The sequence below is a fragment of the Culex pipiens genome, chromosome 1 (genome assembly GCF_016801865.2).
Source record: "Culex pipiens pallens isolate TS chromosome 1, TS_CPP_V2, whole genome shotgun sequence".
Taxonomy (NCBI): domain Eukaryota; kingdom Metazoa; phylum Arthropoda; class Insecta; order Diptera; family Culicidae; genus Culex; species Culex pipiens.
Genome location: NC_068937.1, coordinates 17,247,450 through 17,268,992, shown reverse-complemented (window position 1 = coordinate 17,268,992; position 21,543 = coordinate 17,247,450). Strand labels below are relative to the sequence as shown.

The 21,543-nt window shown below is 34.5% G+C and overlaps 3 protein-coding genes across 4 annotated transcripts in view; 2 read left to right on the top strand and 1 right to left on the bottom strand.

Annotated features, from left to right (window-relative positions):
• Nucleotides 1-7,779: 7,779 nt before the first annotated feature.
• The window catches only part of LOC120430542 (coronin-7-like), an 81,913-nt gene continuing 68,149 nt past the window's right edge, over nt 7,780-21,543 (bottom strand). Inside the window, exon 10 of one of the 2 annotated variants that reach the window (XM_052711371.1) lies at nt 7,780-9,683. In XM_052711371.1, coding sequence (XP_052567331.1) covers nt 9,591-9,683 — 93 coding nt within the window. In that variant the 3' untranslated portion in view covers nt 7,780-9,590. The remainder of the gene's footprint in view (nt 9,684-21,543) is intronic. The other variant, XM_052711375.1, reaches the window with a different exon arrangement.
• Nucleotides 9,731-10,928, top strand: LOC120432017 (AT-rich interactive domain-containing protein 2-like). The gene is made up of 3 exons (XM_039597153.2): nt 9,731-10,316; nt 10,376-10,679; nt 10,739-10,928. Exons 2-3 carry the CDS (start codon nt 10,377-10,379, stop codon nt 10,790-10,792), a joined length of 357 nt encoding a protein of 118 aa, XP_039453087.1. The 5' UTR covers nt 9,731-10,316; nt 10,376; the 3' UTR covers nt 10,793-10,928.
• Nucleotides 13,288-21,543, top strand: part of LOC120430544 (protein vreteno) — a 75,476-nt gene continuing 67,220 nt past the window's right edge. The window contains exon 1 of the mRNA XM_052711396.1: nt 13,288-16,378. Within this exon, the coding sequence (XP_052567356.1) occupies nt 14,119-16,378 (2,260 nt within the window). The 5' untranslated portion in view covers nt 13,288-14,118. The remainder of the gene's footprint in view (nt 16,379-21,543) is intronic.

The window sequence follows — 21,543 nt, the reverse complement described above, 5'->3', positions numbered from 1 at the left end:
ACGGATGACAGATGAACAACAACAAGGAGTGCGGTGGGTTGAAATTCAAATTTTAAACTACAATAATTTTTATTATTATTATCAATAAATTCATACAAATACACTGAAATTTATACTGTTAAACTTTTCAATTCAATAGCAAGTTAATGTTTCATTAAAAATTTAATATTCGAAATTCCACTAATGAAAAATTAACAAAATATTTAAATTTGATTGATTTCACCGATAAAGTCACCGTTTCTGGTGTTCATTATCTGCGAGCATGAACGTAAACAAAATGAGATGAACGCCCTTCTGTCAAAGTTTTTCTGGAGATGTTAGTCGGTATTCGCGTTTGAAAGGGAGTGCCGAGGGGCCCTCGAATAATTCTCGAATCATTAATAGACAAATCCAGCGAAAGCTCAACGCTGCTTTTTGATGGTGAGAGATTTGACAGCTCCCATACTAAATGTCTCGATTTTAATACTTTTTGTTAATTTTCTTCTAAAATAAAACACTTAACATATGAAAACTATATACTTTTGGTGCCCAAAATTCCTGCTGAATCGAATGGTGTACTTATCTCAATTGCAAATTTTTGGAACAGTTTTTATTTTAATAATATTCTAGACACATTTTGTGCACCTAATCAATCAATACTTTTATCATAAATAATCATTTTATTGCTTAAAAATTGAGTTTTCCTGAGTTCCCATATTCAAATACATGGAAGCTGTCATTTCTAACACCATTGGCCACCTAGCGGCCATTTCAAACTGGATACGTCTATTATTAATCAAGAAATTGTTGCGAATCCTCGTGCGAATCATTTGTATGTCAAAGACGTAAACACCGATTGTAAAACTCAGCTAAATCTGCGATAATTTAATTTGTAAAATTGAAAAAAAAGGTGTTTTGTTGAATTGAAATTGAACCAACTTAAACATATTTAAAATATTTAAAATTCTAAAGGTTTTATAAATTCCAAAATATTAAAATTCTTAAATTATTAAATTCTTCAGTTATTAAATTCTAATATTCTTTTGCTGCCATCTTAGATCACAGAAAATCAGAATGCTTTAAAGTATTTTTGGAGTCAAATTAAACAATTTTTGTAAAAGATTTGAATTTTTAAAATTTCTAATTTTTTAATAAATTTTTTTCTGCCTCTTTGCCTTTTTGAAATTTTGCTGGGTGACGGTTTCCTCTAGGCGGGTTTCGATTTAAGAATTCGCAAAAAATCAAATTTTCAACCAATTGATCAACCAACCTTAAAGAGCATTGAAAAGAAGAACTTTTGAAAATTTGGACAATTTTAGGGTTGAAAGGTTTATATGCCAATCAATGTCATGGTGTCGATTTCTGGAAAAGTCAGGGAAAACCTGGAATTGTCAGGGAATTTTATTTGACCTGGAAAAGTCAGGGAAAGTCAGGGAATTTTAAGCTGGGTCAGGGAATTTCGATAATCTTAAAAATATTACTACAAAATTTCATTTCTCTTTGAAAATTTGCCCTTGATGTATTTGAATGTATTCCAGGTATATATAACATTGAAGTTTGGAGCATCCTAGAGCTCGGTACAGACCTTCAAAGTTTGGCAATTTTTCGAAAAATCGTCCCCGACAAATAAGATATGCGTCGCACCCCGCGACGCCCGAGACGCCATTTGATTTTGCTGGGAAAAATTTTTCGAAAAAAAATGCTAAACTTTGAAGGTCTGTACCAAGCTCCAGGGTGCTCCAAACTTCAATGTTATATATACCAAAAGATGCGCAAGGATCTGGCTACACGCCAGTGATGTTTTTGGCAAACGCGAAAAAAAAACTATTGGCACTACGCCCCCCGGGGCATGGCCTTCCTCTAACGTGGGATTTCTGCTCCAGCGCCTCTGACGAGACAGGAGAAACCGGGACCGACGTTTTACTTCACCATCCGATAGAAGCTCAGTGGATAAGGCGGGAATCGAACCCGCGTCTCATAGCATCATCGGGATCGGCAGCCGAAGCCGCTACCCCTGCGCCACGAGACCCGCAAACGCATTGGTGGCTAAAATGCCTCAAAAATTGACATTTTTGAACAAATCTTTTTTTACGGGTTAAATCCCATTTAAAATTGAAGGGCGAAGCGCCAGCTCCTGTTGCGTCCAATCAAGCTCATATTTGGGATTTGGGCTCTAGATGCCTACCGGAACAAACCCCTGAACGCCCACCATTTTTTTTACACTCTAATAAAGATTCTAAATTTTGAAAATTCTGAATTTCTAATATTTTGGAATTGGTGATTTCTTATTTTTTTCAAATTCTTATTCTAAAATTCTAAAAAAATTGTAAGGTTAGAAAATTTTGCAAAGTTTCTATTTAGTATTCGTTATCTAAATTTGTATTTTTCTCAAAATTAAACTGAACTATGATTTAAAATTGATCCAAAGTAATCTAATTTTGTGTATTCTAAAATGTAAGCAAAATAGTGATGGTGAAATGGAATTAAAAATTAAATTCAAGAATTACAGAAATAAAACAAAAATTTATGGAATAAACAGGGTTGTTACGGACGGCGTGAATTTGGCGCGGATTTCGCGCGGTAGCAATTTTAATTAAAAAAAATATTAAGAGAGATAAAATTACTTTCAACTTATAAAAAAAATCAAAGATATCAATATTCAAAAATAAAAAATTAAATAAAAACAATCAAGAGAGCAAAAAAATATTATTTTTAAATTCTTAAATTCTTAAATTCCTAAATTCTTAAATTCTTAAATTCTTAAATTCTTAAATTCTTAAATTCTTAAATTCTTAAATTCTTAAATTCTTAAATTCTTAAATTCTTAAATTCTTAAATTCTTAAATTCTTAAATTCTTAAATTCTTAAATTCTTGAATTCTTGAATTCTTGAATTCTTAAATTCTTAAATTCTTAAATTCTTAAATTCTTAAATTCTTAAATTCTTAAATTCTTAAATTCTTGAATTCTTAAATTCTTGCAGGCCAAGGATTGATACCTAAGAGCATGCAATGGCACTGACCTTGTTGCGTGCTCTTCGGTTGACGTCCACGTAAGGAACATCCTGGAAGGAGCGTAACTAACTACATCCGTAGTTCTGTTAGATCATCCGAATTATCTTGATCAGAACAGTATAGCTCTGGTTCCTTGCGAGTGTCCTATTTTCTTACCTCCACGTTGGCTTGGTTTAGTCATCATGATGACAAGGTGTAACCTAGCTGGTGGCCTGTGGAAACGGATCGTAAACCTTTGACCACCGCGGGTCAGAGTCGAGACGGCTAAAAGAAAGGGGCGCGACAATGTGGGAAAGGGAAGTCATTTGTGATTGTAGACGGTATTGTTTCGATTCGCAGTATGTTGAGTCAACTGCTGTGGATGTACCTGAAGCATCGCACAACGGGGTTTCTCTTCTTTTCATTCTCAGCTACCACCTATCTCCTATTTTTATTTTGCTCTACTGATTCTCACTTCTTCATTCATTCTTCTATATTAATCATTTGATTTTGATTTTACTAACTTTTGATTCTCTTATCTCTCAAAGCTTTTCCACTCTTTTTTACCAATTGATACTGCTGTAACAAACTTTGTTTTTTTCCTTAAAAATATACTTTTCCTTAATGTACTAGTAAGATCAAGTCTATTTATCATTCGCCTAATCTTTTTTTTTTTGATTTTATTGCGAATTTATTTATTTGAATAATTCTTTATCTGTCCTTTAAATTATCATTACTATAATCTTAGCTTGTTTTGTATCTCTTTTTATCAACTATTGTCTAATTTTACGTCTAATACATCTAGCTTCTAATTTTTATTCTTTCAAATACGATCATCATTCTCTTACAATTTATTCTTGATTTTTATAAAATAAATTCTATTTTACTGTCTATTGTTTTCAATCTTCACCCTTTTTTCAAACAAGTAAGGTTTGAGCCCTTACTCAATTTATGGAATGGTTAAAGGATTAACACAAATATTACTATTGTATTTTTGGTAAACTTTTATAACATGCTTAGGACCAAAAATTGTAACAAAACACCGCGACAAAAGAAATAGCAACATATAAACACGACTCAACACTAGGAAAGATTTCAGGAGAAAACAATACACAGTAAAATAACAATTAGTTTTTGAATTCAAACTAAAAATAAAACAGTTTTTGCTTTAATGAAAGTTGATAGGCACACTTTAAACGGTTAGGCGCTTATACTTACATCAAACCCTACTTAATGTACCACCCCCGGCCGAGTTAAAATGCGTAACCGGAAAAGAAGGTGTGCATGCCTGGCACGAACACTCAAAGCGTGTTCTAGCGTGTTGCTCGTACTGACTCAGAGCAAGGGTGAGATGTAGGTGTAAGGGCAGTGCGTGTTCGTCGGGAACCTGGTGCATAAGATCGGTCAAGGCCCGTTCTTACACTGAAAATTGCGAAATTGCGAATTGCGAAATTCTTGAATTCTTAAATTCTTAAATTCTTAAATTCTTAAATTCTTAAATTCTTAAATTCTTAAATTCTTAAATTCTTAAATTCTTAAATTCTTAAATTCTTAAATTCTTAAATTCTTAAATTCTTAAATTCTTAAATTCTTAAATTCTTAAATTCTTAAATTCTTAAATTCTTAAATTCTTAAATTCTTAAATTCTTAAATTCTTAAATTCTTAAATTCTTAAATTCTTAAATTCTTAAATTCTTAAATTCTTAAATTCTTAAACTCTTAAATTCTTAAATTCTTAAATTCTTAAATTCTTAAATTCTTAAATTCTTAAATTCTTAAATTCTTAAATTCTTAAATTCTTAAATTCTTAAACTCTTAAATTCTTAAATTCTTAAATTCTTAAATTCTTAAATTCTTAAATTCTTAAATTCTTAAATTCTTAAATTCTTAAATTCTTAAATTCTTAAATTCTTAAATTCTTAAATTCTTAAATTCTTAAATTCTTAAATTCTTAAATTCTTAAATTCTTAAATTCTTAAATTCTTAAATTCTTAAATTCTTAAATTCTTAAATTCTTAAATTCTTAAATTCTTAAATTCTTAAATTCTTAAATTCTTAAATTCTTAAATTCTTAAATTCTTAAATTCTTAAATTCTTAAATTCTTAAATTCTTAAATTCTTAAATTCTTAAATTCTTGAATTCTTGAATTCTTGAATTCTTAAATTCTTAAATTCTTAAATTCTTAAATTCTTAAATTCTTAAATTCTTAAATTCTTTAATTCTTTAATTCTTTAAATTCCTAGGTTCTTGAATGCTGCCATTTTTGTTACCATCTTAGATTACAGAAAACCTGATAAAGTTTGAAGTTTTTTTGGAGTTTTTTCGGTTAGATAAATTTTGAGAAGAAGATATAGGAAAATTTGCTTCGATTTTCCTAAGTGACGCTTTGGTAAGATCATCGAGTATGAACTGTATCTTTAATTCAACATTTCAAGATTGAGGATTTATTACAATTTTAATTTTTTTATTAAGATTTCATTCTGTTATTAGATCTAAATTTCTAAATGTTAAAATTTTTGATTTTTTTTTGCCAAAATGTTTGTTTTGGCTTTTCCGTCTAGTTTACCTAATCCTAGCAAAAACACATTTTCAGCGTTTCAAGATTCTGCGTTCTGAGATTACAAAATTGAATTTATTATGAAACTCTTTTGTATGTTTGTCGCAAAATTATTTTTCTTAAAATGACGTGGATTTTGCGCGGATTGGGTTTTAAGATGGCGCGGATTTTTTTTTCGATTTCTCCGTTACAATTCTGAATAACGGAATTTGAGAGTTCAAGAATTTATAAAATATGGTATAAAAAATAAAGTTGTTTCTAACATCCGAGATTTCATAGGGATTGTACAACTACATTTTACATATTTTTCCCAAACAACATTCAAGGGGTTACAAGGAGGAGTTCCCGTGGTCAGATCGAGTTTAAATTTGGAATCTATTCCAAAACACCCAAATATCTAAGTTTGATAAATAATGACTTTTTGAAAAGCTCGAGCAGGTTGTATTTTGTTTTTATTTTTATAAAATGTATTGATCGTGTGAATTATCGTCTGTAGGCTCTGGTCAAGGTAGAAACCATTTTTTAAATTTTATAGCAAAAATATTATTTTTTTTTGTAAAATTATTTAAGAAGATGTTTTGTTCAAATATCCAGAAAACCGTTTACTTTAAATACAATCATTGTTGAAAATGACCGTAAATATGTACTTGAAAAATTCACATTTAATTGTATATTTTTCTAAGTTTTTCAGTTTTGTTTTAATCTTTCTTAAGGTTCTTCAAAATTACATATTTTTCAAGGTTTTGTCTCCAAAACCTTTAGTTTGTTTTATAAAAACACAATCAAAAATGGCATCGGCCTTTAATTCAAATTTTCAATTGATTTTTTTTGAAAACTTTTAACTTTAAATTTTCTTTAGTAAATGAAGTGAAACTAACTAATCGCAATTTGAAATTTGCAACAATTGTAATTATTAATTATTTCCAGAGTTTTTTTTAAAAAAAGGTCCAGTAAGCTATTGTGTTTCATATGTTTATAGAACCCATTAAAAAAAAACTCTAGAGTTTTTGGTAAAGGGCAACATTTAAAATGGCATCACCAAATAAAAAAACACAGAACAATTTTATAGTTGCTCATTTTGGATGTTCGATAAGAAAAAAAGATTGACAAAATAAAAAAAAAGTTTTTAAGTTTTTGCAGAATCCATCGTTTAAAAATAAAAAAAGGTCTTTGAAGTTTTTCAATATCTTAAATTTCCAATATTCAAAAAGGAAAATGCATGAAACCATGCTCCAAACAATATGTTAGTAAAAACTAGAAAATAAAAAAAATTGATGGTCTGGAGAGGTCAGGGAAAAGTCAGGGAATTTTATTTTGGGATTTGGATCGACACCATGAATGTTTTTTGAAAGGTTTTTTTTCTGGGGTCAACTTGGCTTTGTGTTTCACTAACATTCCTTATATTTTATGCATAAATAAGTACCTATGCAGTAGTTTTTGTAATAGCTCTATGCCTCTATGCATCTAGAGTTTATAGGTCCTTTCAAAAAAAACTCTGAAAGTGTTTGGACGTTTCAGTTTTCTAAATTTTTATGTATTGACGAACATTTATTTTTCGCGAAAAAAATGTGTTTAACGGGCTCAAACATGCTAAATATGATTATAATAATTATCAACCCAGGGAAGTGCATTAATCCAAAATGTTAAATGTTAATTGGACTTCTATTACTTTAAAAAATGAAGTTTTAGTTTTTTTTCTGTTTTGAGGAAGGATAAACTATTAAAAATACTTGCAACAGCCTTATTGAGTTTTTAAATTGCATAATCTAAATTAAGTTCTGTAAAGTTCTAGGATCATCAAGACATCCTTACAAATCACTGGAAAAAAGAATCATCTTGATTGGTTAAGTTATGAGTTATGACAGAGAACCAGCGAGTTGAAAGTACAAAGAACAAATAACACACCAAACCAAGCCTACTCCGGTGGAATCGCTGGCGGTTAGACTCGCAATCCAAAGGTCGTCAGTTCAAACACTGGGGTGGAAGGTTCCATGGAGTAGAAATAGGTTTAGGTGCTCTCCCCATTCAAGCCTTCGGACTCCTAGGTTCGAGCAGAAACTTGCAATAGAGACCACAAAAGACCCGGGGGTCGTTAATGTGGATGGTTTGATTTGATATCTTACTTTTTTCATGATACAATAGTCCTTGTAATCAGGATTCCGTGTCTTAATTCTCAAACAGAAAAAAATCCTACTTACTCTTCCTAAGATGGACTGTTTCTTTCAATATCAATTCAAAAATAGTCAACAATTTATTACTAATTGTATATTTCTTTCATCATAATTTTGCATTCAAGCAAAGTACATAAGATACAGTATATATTTTTATTGTTTTTTTTTGTTTGTTCATATTGTTGTTGTATAAAATGCTGATGATGTGAGTGTGGACTGCTACGTCTCGTTTTACTAAATACTCAATGCAAACAACATCTTCGTCGGTTCGCATTTCGCAGTTCAAGTCTTCATTTAGTGAATTCGTAAAGTATAGTGGATGTTATTCGCTGGAAAAGGGGGAAAACTTGATTTTTGGGATATTGTAGAGTTTCTCTCCACGTGTTGCTTCTAGTAGTGTGTGTGTGTGTGTGTTTTTTTTGTTTGTTTGTAATAATAATGTTCCAATAATTGTACAATACTTGTTACAAATACAGTAATGTTCATACGAAAGGAATCACGTTTCAATATAAGCTGTGTGTTTATGTTTATCTTGTAAATAATCGATTTTTTTGCTTGTTAATTTTATGCGATTAAGATTATCTATTGATGCGTAATAATGCAATTGTGAACGAGATATGATAGCGTGTATAAATCTTTAATGGTTAGCAGAAAATATGAAATCAGTTGGATGAAATCATGCACTAGTAACAGCATCGTTCGGGGTTTTAAAACTGCAAGCACGAAAAAAGGGATTTAGCAATGGCACACATAAAACTATCTGTACTCGGTAAAACATAAACAATGCACAATTCGAATCTTACAATTTAAATAAGAAGTCTCATCACAATTACTTCACGGAGTGTGTTTTGCAGAAAAATAAATAATGTAGCAAAATTGGCTACGCTTACAAGTCTATATCAAATCAACCGAATTGCTATATATTACAAATTTTGTTTTTTATCAATTTTGCGCCACTTTTGCCCCGAATCTTATACACTTCCAAATTATCGTTTGTCATTTCTCATCTCCTTGGTAGCTGATTTCAACAATACAAGAATTTGTGCCGTTCCGACTGCTTCCCGATTACCTTCACATTAGCCTAGAATCCTACACGTACAGCAACATATTATGCGCTAAAGCATCATCATTTTATCAAAATATCATTAGAGTTTACGATTGGTTTGAGCATTTTCATTTGACTAGCTTCTTATGTGAATTTTGGCCTTCTCGGATGATTCAAAAGAGAAAGACACAGAGAGCAAGCACATTCACACACGATTTTTTTTTTCGTTCTTCAAAGCTTCACCAAAGTGCTGAATCTCTGCTGCAAATACGTCACCACGCGTGGAAATAAAGAGAGAGAGAACCGTTGACAAAAGAAAGAAAATCCCGCAAACGGGAAATGGATCAGTTCTTTTTTTTCGGTGTAACTCAACCTCAAACATGTTGCACAGTTGTTGCAAGGTGCAACAAGTTGGTCGCTCGTGAAACATCCTACGGTTAGAGAGATTATGTGGTACAAAACTTGGAAAATGTTGAGTGTTTGCTGTGTTTGTATATATCGTGTGAAAAAACGGGTGGAAAAATCTGGTTCCGATCATCATCGTCATGGAGATTGGCAGTTGGTTGGATTTGTCACTTTTGTTGTCTCAACAGTCTCTGCGATTTTTTTTACGGTTGATGAGTTCTACTGCAGTGCTACGATATTTGTTTCTTCTTATAAAACTGTCATTTTTCTCGTCTTTATTTGTTTGCTGTGTTGTGATTATAAAGAGGAGGGGCGCGCTAACCACTGATGTATGTTGGATGCATTTGGATGCGATAGAAAGATGCGTTTTTGTTTGTTTTGTTGGCGATTGTTTAAATATATTTGCTTTTTTTCCACTGTCGGGTTCATTTTGGGTGGATTTACTCCTCCCACTCCTTCTCGTCTACGCCCTCCATGTCGTCCTGCTCCAGCTTGCGGTTGATCGGCATGCGTGCGCTGACGGAGTTTTTAATCTGTAAATTGAAAGAAAAAGAAATGGAACAAAATATTATAAAACTTCATGCATCTTGCCATGTATTTCATAAGTGATAGAAAATTCCAATAAAAAATCTAAACAAGGAAAATAATTTGGTAACAAATCAACACATTCAACAATTGAATACTTATCAATATTATCAGGAATATGTTTATTACTAATGCCACACACAAAAAAATATTACTGTAAAGACAAAAGTAACTTATTTTCGATTTAAAAAGTTGCTAAAATTTGCTTGAGGGAAAGTTTTTTTCTTGTGTTAAAAATGAAAACTTTTACTGGTAAAGTTTTTAGAAATCTCCTTACTAACTGATTTAAAAGTCTTAACTTTTAATACGACTGTAAAATTTCTTTCATTTTGACGTTCTCGTGTAACCGAGTACGCCTAAGTCCCAAATGTAAACAAACACTTTTGTGGGTCCGGTGCACCGCGGTGGTGCTGGTGAGTCTAGGACGCAAAGCAAAGCCGACGCGGAAAACTTTGTGAGCCAAACAGCAGCAGCGGAACGCCTTCGAAGGAGGGTGGTGCGGGTGCGGGACGAGGTCTATTGCTCGAAAAGGACAAGGCCAGCTTCCTGCAGGAACTGCAGCTGTTCCAGGACCGGAATAGGTAAGAAGGAAGCTTGGGTGTTTTGTGGGGTTTGTGATTGATTATGTTTGTTTTTGTAGGATGGGAGGTAGGAATGTGGATTCGAACCGGTTGTATTCGGTGGTGGTGGCCCGGGATTGGTGGTTGAAGGTCAAGTCCCGCGAGGACTGGGGCGAGATTATCGAGGAGATGGCACTGCCGAAGCGTTGCATGAACAACGAGTTTGCGTGGAAGAAGATTAACGTCTGGTTTTTGGACAAGTACGAGAAAGTTAATTTTCACGGTGAGGAGAAGGATCCGACGAAGAGGAGGACGATGAGAAGCGGCATAATCGGAGGTGGTCAGCGCAGATGTTGCACTCGGTGCCGGCGTTTTACAACACCGGTGAGTATTGAGAATGTGTGCAGTGATTAGCCAACTTCACTTACTTCCATCTCTTCTAGCAACTTTCTGCCCACAAACGCTCACCTCGCGACGGCGCAGCTCCAGCCGAATGAACCATAACAGCGAGCCGAAAAATCTGTCATTCTCAAAGGAGGATGAAGGCCTCATCAACCCCACGTTCCGGATGCGCTTCCAGGATCGGGAACTCCCCGTTCAGGCACTTCACACCCTAGCCGGGAAACATCGACCACCCTTTCCGAATCAACGGCCAGCTCCTCCAAGACTGTCCTGAAGAAGGCCGACAACGTGACCATCCTGTTCTCTACACTGCTGTCGCGCGTCGAAACGTCCATCCGGAACCATCCAGTTTGGGGTCTTTGGAAGTGACCGGTGGCATACCGTAAGAATCGGTACAGCTTGGACTCGAATGTTGGCCAACCTTGATCAGAAGCGTTAAATGCTATAAAAAATGTGTTGTTTTTAGCATGCTGTTTTAAAGTTTTAAAAATAAATATAAAAAACAAGCTCATTCTTCTGAAATTATCACTGTAGTATTAAATGTTGTTTATTCTTGCCATAAAAGGTTTCTTTTCCAATTAAAAGTAAAACACTTTTACCGATACAACGATTTTGTTCCATAAATGCATGGTAGTATCAAAAACTTTCCAACTTTTAAATTAAAAAGTTTGAACTTTCTACGAATATTCACCAACGCGAACTTTTAATACAACGAACGATCTTTTTAAATTTAGAGTATTTTTTTTGTGTGCAATTATTTTTATTACGTTCAATATGAACCTTAAACTCCATATAAATTAAAACACATAACGTCAAAAGGCACGCGCGGAAATGCTTGTTGTATTAATATATTTTGTATTTTTTAAACTAATTTTTACGTAGTTACGGGTAGTTATGTGCAAGGCTAGTGATTTTGTACTTTTGTAGTTTTTTTTTGAAAAACCTATCATTTATATTTTTTCAATATTCTTGATTGAAGAGTGGACAAACTGTTATTGAAACAAATTTAAACAAAATAAAGAAACAAATGTTTTTGATTAGTTCGTAAAAATTCACAACTGTTTATTTTACACAGTTTTTTTTATTTGAAACATGATTTAAAACAATCAACATATCGTTGATATTACAATTCCATCAATTTTTTATTTCAAATCAGTTTTGGCAGCTTTTTGCGAGTTTTTTTTTTACGTCGAGATTCAAGAGCCAATTTGGTATTAGATGAAATTAAAAAATACATCGTAAAGTTTGGTTTCATTTTCAGTAACATATTTATCATTATAGGTATCAAAATTATTGTGATGCGTTTGGGAATAAAAACTCAATTGTAAAATCATCGATGTGATGATTATTTTATATGATATGTAAAATTTCATGATCCAGAGCACATTGTACGGATTTCTCAGCTTCCGTGAAATTGCGAAAAATCATTTGTCCTTAATTTGAACCACCTTTAACTATTTTTTGTTTGTTTTATTTTTAAATTGTATTTTATGTTTGGTAAAAATCTTATTTTTGTAAAATCTGATATTTAATCTTGATTTTGTCCTTTTGAAAACTGTTGTAAATAATTTTCACAGCTTTGGTTCCTTATCCTAATTTTTACAAAAACATAAAAAAGAGGAAAAATGTTTTCAAAAAACTTTACAAATTTAGGCCGATGCAAATATTCTTCAAAGTTTTTTGAGGTCTAGGGGGAACCTATAGAAAAAAATAAAAAATTTAAATTACAAACCAGAATTTCAGCATTTGAAGTGGGAGGGAGCCATAAACTTTGAAAAATATGAGTAACAGCCTATAAGGAAGAAGTGATCCCTACGGCAGTGGTAATTATCTTAAATTTAGCCGTTAATCAAAGCTAAAACACATTTTTCTTCTTTTCAATACGATTGAAGTCATTTAAAACATTTGAAATATTCTTTATTTTGTTTTAAATGGCTCAAAACTGTTCAATTTAAAAATATTGATTTTGAGGAAATATTTTGTTGCCTCCTCCTTCACTTCTTTTTTTCTGCACATTCTTCTTCTAATTAAATTTAGATTAATTTTGAAGACAATTAAGATATATTTCCGGAGTTTTTTTTTTTTTGAAAAAAGAGACCTATAAACATATGCAAGACAATAGCTTAAAGGACCATTAGAAAAAAACCCTTGAATTGTCAAATATAAACAAAAAAATCAAGCAAATTTTTGAAGCGAGCTGTAATTTTTAAGCATTTTTAACACACGCAAGCACACAAAAAATTCCAAAACATATTTCAAATTTATTAAAAAATCTATGCAATTCATCTTGAAAAAAAAAAATTAGCCGTGAATCAAAAAACGAAGTTGACTTTATAGCTGTCGGCCACCATTGCTAGTACCAACCACTAGTGTCTTCCTTTTTATCTACAAGGACTTCGCCGCCCTGGGCTCCTAAGTGTATGAAAGTATGGCACGGAGCGACGGCGCCGAATACCCATATTTACACAAAGAATTTTAGAGCGCCCGCCGCGGGATTCGAACCGGCGACCTCTGGATTGTGAGTCCAGTGCGCGGTCCGATTGATCCACACGGGCGGGACAATCAACCGTGAATCAAAGCTTTGTGATAATTTGTCAATAGCATGCCAAACGCAGCTTTTCTGTCGACCCTTTCTATTTGATCATTCTCTTGCTATTTCACTAGTAAAAGTAGAATTTTTAAAACAAAAAACTGCATCTCAAGACATTTTCATTCAGAGCAGCAAAACACTGCCTCCAAATTGGCCGATCTGTAAACTGTTCCGAATATGAGGGATGACTGAATTTATATTTTTTGCCAGCTTCTTATGAACTACACAGCAAATTCTGATGTTCGTTTTCAGTTTTCAGTGAAAACTGCACTACTGAAATTTTCAGTTAGTTTTTCACTGAACTTCAGTTTAAATTTGTATGGAGCTGTCAAAGTTTACTGAGATTTCAGCAATTTTTCATTTACTGAAAATTTCAGCAGTGCAGATTTCAGTTAATCTAACTGAAAGCAGTAATGAGGGATTGTAGGGAATATTTTTTGCATTTCAATTTTTTAAGAAAAATAGAAAAAAATAACCTTGAAGTTGTTGAGTATTGATTTCAAAACACCCAAAAAGCAAAAAAAAAGTGTATTAGGCCATTTAAAAAAAAAACTCCAGAGTTTTTTTTAATCTTTTAGAAAAATATTCTTTCTCTTGTCTGTGAGTCCCGTTTGCGCCCTTGCCCTTTGACGGTTCACATCTCTTTTTGGTGTTCATTCCGTTTTGCAAACCTCGAAGTGTTCATCCAACTTGTCAAAATTTCAAACAAAAAAAAGTCCCTTCAAAGTAAAAAAGGCGTGCTTTGCGTCGTTTCAAGTTGCAAAAATTCGCACAAAATAAAGTGAAATTTCGCGCCGGTAATTCGTTTTGATTGGTGAGAAAGTACAAGCCATGGTCTCAAAAGGCGACGCGCTGGATTTGGCCGCGTTGGACGCCGAGCTGGACCAGATGAGCAAGGACTACTGCGACCCGGAACTGAACCGGTACGACACCGGGCCGGGCGCGGATCTGGACGACCGGCAGCAGCCGGGAGCGTTGGCGGCGGCGGCGGCCGCGGCCGGTGGAGGCAGTGAGATGGGGTTTAGCGAACCGCCGGCGGTTCGCATTCGGTTGAAGAACACGCGCGACTTGACGGAGGCCGGACTGCGGGAGCTTTGCCGGCCGTACGGAACCATTGTGAACGTGTACAAGGCAAAGCAGGAGGGCGGGAACTTTGCGTTTGTGGAGTTCGGGAACCCGAGCGAGGCGGGGCTGGCGATCCAGGAGTTGAACGCCAAGTTGGGCTTTCAGTTTTACGCGGCGTTTGCGCACGAGAAGAAGGACACGGATTTGGTGCCGATGCCGCCGCCGCCGTTTGGCGCCGGGTCCGGGGAGAAGGTGGTGCACTCGATTGAGACGTTGGGGCCGGACGAGGAGAGCTGGGAGCGGACGGTGGCGCAGCGGCGGGTTAAGACGGCGTTTTCGATTCCGTTGAGGGTACGGTTTCCGGAGGAGCAGGGGTTGGCCACGGCGCCGCATTATCGGGCGGAGGGAGATCGGTTGACGCAGCTGTCGCGGGTCGATGCGGGGGAGATATTTAGCGTGGTGACGCTGATTGGGGGAGGGGGGAAGCTTGAGGTTGACAAAGGAATTGATGTTGGGATTGTTCAACTAATTGACAAGTTGGCGCAGCGCGAGTCCGTCAGCCGGTTGACGCTGGTTGAAGACGGTGATCGGAAGAAGCCAGTCTACCACTTTTCGAGCCTTCCCGCCGATCAGAGCAAATTGTTTCCGGATTCTAGCTGTGTGGCCTGCGGCCACCGCGGCTTCTTCAGCTGTTCGATCTGCACGGCCACGTACTGCTCGCGGCATTGCCAGGCCGAGGACTACGGAAAGCACAAGGATTCGTGCCACATTCAGGGCGTCAAGGTGCGCGTCCCCGCGCCTTCGGCTGTGTTTGAAGATCTGGACGAGGACGGGCTGACGCAGGAAGCGTTCAAGAAGGGTTCGCACGTGATGATCTTGGCGGTGCTGAGTCCGGAGCGGGTGTTTGTGCGATCGCTGGACAAGGAGAGCAACAAGGAGTACCTGCAGACGTTGAGCGATGTGGCCAAAGCCGGGCTGACGGCGCAGCCGTTGAAGAACGTGCCAGTGGCGGGCGCCATCTGCTTGGCATTCTACGAACCGCTGCAGATCTACGCCAGAGTGCTGATCACGAAGGTGGCGAAGGGCCAGGCAAGCTGCGTGTTCATCGAGTTTGGCCTAATTCAGCTGGTGCCGGTGAAGCAGCTCAAACAACTCAACGACAGCGCGTTGAAGCTGCGAAAGGTCCGCGTCCACAAGGTGCACCTGCACGGCATCACCACCGAGTACGGCCACATCGAAAAAGCCATCGACTACCTCAAAACCCTCATCAACCAACCGCTCGAGATGAAGGCCCAGACGGAGTGCGGAAACCTCGTCGACGCCCAGCTCCGTACCGCGTACGGCGTCAGCGTCAACAAGCGCATCAACGAACTCATCACCATCCCCATCGAAAAAGCCCTCGACAACGTCGACGCGTTCGTCAACTACAACTCAATCCCCGCCAAACGACTCCCCCCGAACCAAACCCTGGACATCCTCATCCTCAACCGAACCACCGTCAAGCTGGACTTCCGCGTCGGCCTGATCGCGTACTCCGACCTGCCCTACCTCCACGACCTGCACCGCAAACTCCAAAGCTACGGCAAAAAGGTCGAGAAATTCACCGAAAACTTCACGCCCCGCCTCCACGAAGTGTGCCTCGTCCGCGACATGAGCACCTGGTACCGCGGAGTTTGCATCGAGGCCGCCGGCGACTGCCGCCCAACGATCTACCTCTGCGACTACGGCTGTATGATCATGGTCAAGCTGCAAGACATTCGCAAGATCCCGCCCTCGCTCGCGCTGGAAGTTCGCACCACCGACGCCAAGGTGTACGGCCTGGAGGAGGCGAAGAACAACGGGTTGAAGATTGACTCCGAGTTCCTGGACATTTACCTGGAGGAGAACGAACGGCTGACGGTGGAAACCAGCGAGGAGGTGGAGTTCAGTGAGTTCGAGATGGAGCTTTCGCGGGAGAGCCAGTCGATGATGACGGTCATCAAGGTGCCGGAGCTGGTGGCGTTCATCGAGGAGCGCGAGCAGCGAGGTAAGTACTTGAGCCGGTTTGGGGGGAAATAAAGCATTCCAATTTAAGAATCCAGCGGAGTCTCTGTGTAAGTGTACATATTGTGAACTGTCCCTAGCTCTAATCATTTCCGGGGTTTTCTCTCGCTCTGCTTCTTCAATGTCTACTAACCTAATCGGGCGTCCATTTTAGTGCAATTGACTTTTTTTTTTTCAAATTTCGGAACATCCGGAACCGATTCCGGTAAAAATCCTTAAAAAATATAAATTTGAATCCGCCTTCAAATTCCATAAAGTTTGAGGTTGGCACGACGGCGTTTCTTGAAATTGTGAAATTTTTGTAACCCGTCGGAACAATCCGGAATCGGTTCCAGAAGAAGCCCAAACTTAACCAACAAGCGTCAAATTCGATCCAATTGGATGTAGTTTAAAATCTCATGAAGTTTAATATGTCACACAATAAATTTTCCCTAAAAGGGAAATGTTTGACCCCGAAGGAACGTTCCGGCGCCGGTTCCAGAGCGGCCAACTGTCAATTTTAAATTTTGATCATTTTAGCAATTTTGAATTTCATGAAGTTTAAGGTGCAACACGACCAGTTTTCGTGGAATTGACATTTTTGTCCCGTCGGAATCGTGTCTGTTTTCTCAAATTTGATCCAATTGGCTGTAATTTTGAATTCTATCACGTTTGACATGCACATGCGATGTGAATATATTTCGAAATTTAAAACTAAGAAAAACTAAAGGATTTTTTTGTCCTAAGAGTTTTAAATTTTTTACAAATTAAAAAAAATAATGGTATAAGGTTACCAACTCTTGCTGAGCCAAAATCCGTACTTTACCGATATGACACCATGGTATATCAAAAACTGTCAAGGAATTATTTAGATAAGTTTGGAATTTGGAAATTAAACATATTTTTGTTAAACGTTTAAAAGTTTACGAAATGTCAAGTTTGCTTTTACGAATAATATCGTGGTTAGTGGTTTTACGAAAACATTTATAGAGTTTTTATTGGAAAGGTCCTATAAATACAAGCACAACACAAGGTTTTCACAAGCCAACATTTGATCTTTTAATAAATATGTTTTGTAAGGAATGTAAAAAGAACAATCATTGACAATCAAGTTTGAACAGAGGAAAACCCGGAAAATTATGCAAGTTATACCTTTAAAATCAAACTGATAGTTAAATAAAAATATCTAATTAGAGAAAGCTTTGGCCCAATCAAAAAAGCAATGAAATTTTTAAAAAGTTGTTAAAATTCCGTACAAATCCGTATGAGCGAGTTGTGGCGCTATAACCACGGCAAATAGTGTCCAGGGCATTCGTGGAAATACAATGTCCCATCCCAGAGGGTCCCGGAGTACCCAACCTTCTTAGCATGGTGCTCCCAACGAATACAACCAAATCTAGGAGCGTATGGTGGTGTGTCCCCACGCTTCTTCCTCCCCTGTCGATTCAGAATTGTGTTGTTGTTCGAACACTCAGTGCTCAAACTCAACCCAATTACGAGTCATCTCTGCGATACGGCTTTACGCAGTAGGCCTGGCCGCTTTAACGCTTGTGATGTTTCAATGCATTCCGATGCAAATGTTAATAAATGACAAGAAGAGTGCTAGGCGTCATCTAACCTAAGGCACTCTCCAGGATCCCTTCGAAAGATTGGCTGCGCTAGGGTCTGATTAGATTAGATTAGATTAAAATTCCGTACAAATCCGTATTATGAGAAAAATTCCGTACAAAAATTCCGGCCTGTTAAAAATCCGCGGAGAAGGTCGAAAATCCGTACGGTAAGGAAAAAATCCGTACAGTTGGTAGCCTTAGGTATACTTCTGGAGTTTTTTTAAAAAGGTCCAAAAAACCAAAAAGAAAAAACACCCAAAAAGAAAAAACACCCAAAAAGCAAAAACTGGAAATTTGGTTTATTGGACCTTAAAAAAAAAAAATCCAAAATTGTAAATTAAAAAAAAAATGGTTTATAAATCTCTATAAAGTTTTATGAATAAAAGTTTTTTTTCCAATGGTACTGTTTGAATTTTCGGATTTCCTATTTTTTAAGTTTCTTATTTTAAAAAAATCCGCAAATTTTTAAATGTTGAATATTTTTATCCATAAGTTTCTTGTAATATTTTTTTGAGATTTTAAATAATTGATTTTAAAATCTGATCTACTAAGATATATTTCAAAATTGAAAATGTTAATTTTTTTTATTTCTATTAAGATACAATTCAAAATTTTAAATATTCATAATTTTTATATTTCTCAATTTCTACTTTTTAAATGTTTTGTAATGTTTTTTGAATTTTATTTGTCTAATTTTTCATTCCAGCATTGTACAAAAATGAAATTCGTTTGTCCCCGCTGTTATCTCTCAAAGTTCCCTTACCAATTATTTTTCAAATTAAAGTTAAAACTTAAAAAAAAAACTTTCTTATCGGTTAAAGGCCTATCAATAGCATAACACATTAAAAAATCAAAAAGTTTCGAAAAAAATACGCAAAGTCGCGTGGTTGGTCCTTTCGTTATTTTTGAATTTTTAGAATTTTTAATTATTAATTTGACACTTTTTTTCTAATTTTTTTTTGTTAAAAAGAATGGTGCTCTACACTGAAAAAAAGTTGAATTTTGGAATGTTGAAAATTTGGTAGGTTGAATATTACCTCTTTTTTTGATTAATATTCCATACAAAATGTAAACCTAATGAATATTTATCAAAAACAAATGAAAATTCATCATTTTCTGGGGTAAAATTAATCATTTTTTTTGACACAAAATCTGTCTCCATTTCCTGATGAATATTACCATAATTTTTTTTTCTGTGTAGGTGTTTATCTTTTTATTTTTTTATTTGTATTTGTGTTTTTGTATGGTTTTAACAAATAGCTTACAATTTTTGATTTTTTAAACATTATTTTTTTGAATTTCTCAATTTGGAATTTTAATTTTCTGAAATTTTAAAATTCCGGAGTTATTTACTTTTTTAAAAATTAAACTTTTTGAATATATTTTTGTACTTTTTTATTGCCCTTGCATGATTTAAAAAAATAATATTTAATAAAATTTAAAATTCTTGTTTTGTTCAATTTACGTGTTTAATTTTTTTGAATTTCGAACCTTTAAATTTTGTTATTGATCATTTCATTTTTCTGTTTTTTTTTTCAAATCTGTACATGTTTTTGTATTTAAAAAATCAATACAAAAATCTCTAAACCTTAAATGATTTTTTGTTAAATTTTTCCTTTATTTTGAAAACCATTTTAAATTTTTTAATCCTTGAAATTTTCAAAATTTATATTACAAATGTTTTTTAATCTAAATTTAAATATCTTTAAATTTTGGTTTAAATTTTGTTATAGTTTAAGTTTGTTTGATTTACGAATGTCAATTTGTGGATATTTTTAGAATTTAATAACTTAAAATTCAAAAGTAAATTCGTATATTCAAAGAAGGAAAACAACCTTGTAAAAAAACGAAAATTTCAACACATTTTTTATTTTATATCAGAGTTAACAAATGAACTTTATGTTATTTGTAAATAACATAATTTTAAATAATGAAAAATAATCTTGGAATTATTTTAAAAATCAACGATGGCAACCGATAAAGTTATCGCCGATGATGAGTAAATTGATGAGAAAAAGAAAAAAATCTTTGAATTATAATTTAAAAAAAAATCTGAAAATGCATAATTTTCAGAATATAATAACTCAAAAATTTCAAGTTAATTAAAACTGCATAAAAATAAAAAAAAACTTGAAATCTCGATTTTTTTTTGTTATTTTTAAACAGAATTCATAAATGAAATATACGTCAAAAAATAATTTAAAGGTTTAGAAATTAAATGACTTGAAGCTATTATTTTTTTTTATTTTTATGAAATGTAATAACTCAAAATTCAAAAGTAAATTGAAAATAAAAACAAAATAGTCAAAGAATAAAAACACTCAAAAATCTTTAAATAAAACGAAAATTTCAACATGTTTTTTTATTTTGTATCAGAATAAAAAAAAAAACAAAAAAATGTTTGAATTTAAAAAAGGAACTTCATGTTTTTTTTATTATAACTGAAATAATTTTTAATTTTAAAAAATAATCTTAAAAATATAAAAATCATCGTTGGCAACGGATAAACTTATTTCCGATGATTAGGAAATAGGAAAAAAAATCAAAGTTGTAAATTGATAAAAAAAATCGCCGAAAATCGAAAAAGGAAAATATTAAAGACAGTAAAAAAAATCTATAAATTTTGTTAATTTTTAAGTAAATTGAAATAGTCTAGAAAATAAAAATATTCAGAAATCTCGAAAGACAAACCAAAAATGAACAAATCTTTTTTCTTTTCAATTTAAAAATCCAAAAATGAAATAGGCCTGAAAATGGAATTTGTTATCGTCCAGGAATAAAACTAAGATGCCATGGATTGCTAGTGTTAAATCTCAGTTTTTTTTAAATATCATAAATTTCTTTTTTCAATTGTAATTTTTTTAAATAATTTAAGACGATATTTTGCAAAAAATATGCTAAAAATTCTTGTTTAATCTAATCTAATCTAACCCAAACGCAGCCAGTCCGATGAAAGCATGCTGGAAAGTCTTGTGATTGGATTACGCCCCAAGCACTTTTCTTGTCATTATTAATAATTGCAGCACATCCGGGAACACCCGGAAATGTATTACAAAAACTAAAGCTGGCCAGCCCTACTGCGTTGTGTTTACCGCAGGAAGGATTCTGTGAACGGATCACATTTCACAAAATCTACAGGGGAGGAAGGACGCGTGGACATACCGTACCAACTAAACATTCTTGCTTAGTAAAAAAATAATGCAACATTTTTGGTCGTTTCATTTTTGAAAAAAAAACACGATATTATATCTCGCATACTTTTTCAAAAGTTGGTGGTTTTGAACAGGTAATCTAAATATGAATACATGGGAATTTTTACTTAAAAATGTTCACTTATCCTGACCGATAGGGGATGAACTTCGACGCGCGGCGTCGTTCGATGAGTTCGATTCTCATACCGGGATGAAGGTTATTAATTCCAAACAAAAATCCAGAATTCAGACATTCAAAACTAAAGAAAATTATAAATTAGAAGGGTTAACCACACACGTACATTTTTTTACCGAATTCGGTAGTTGTTAGTTTACCGAATTTCTCAACCCATCTAAATTGGTTCGAT

What these genes read in the sequence shown, in the direction of transcription:
- LOC120432017 (XM_039597153.2), top strand. Translation starts at nt 10,377, where the DNA reads ATGGGAGGTAGGAATGTGGATTCGAACCGGTTGTATTCGGTGGTGGTG. An exon ending in GCCGGCGTTTTACAACACCG is followed by an intron (nt 10,680 to 10,738) that starts GTGAGTATTGAG and finishes CATCTCTTCTAG; the next exon opens with CAACTTTCTGCCCACAAACG.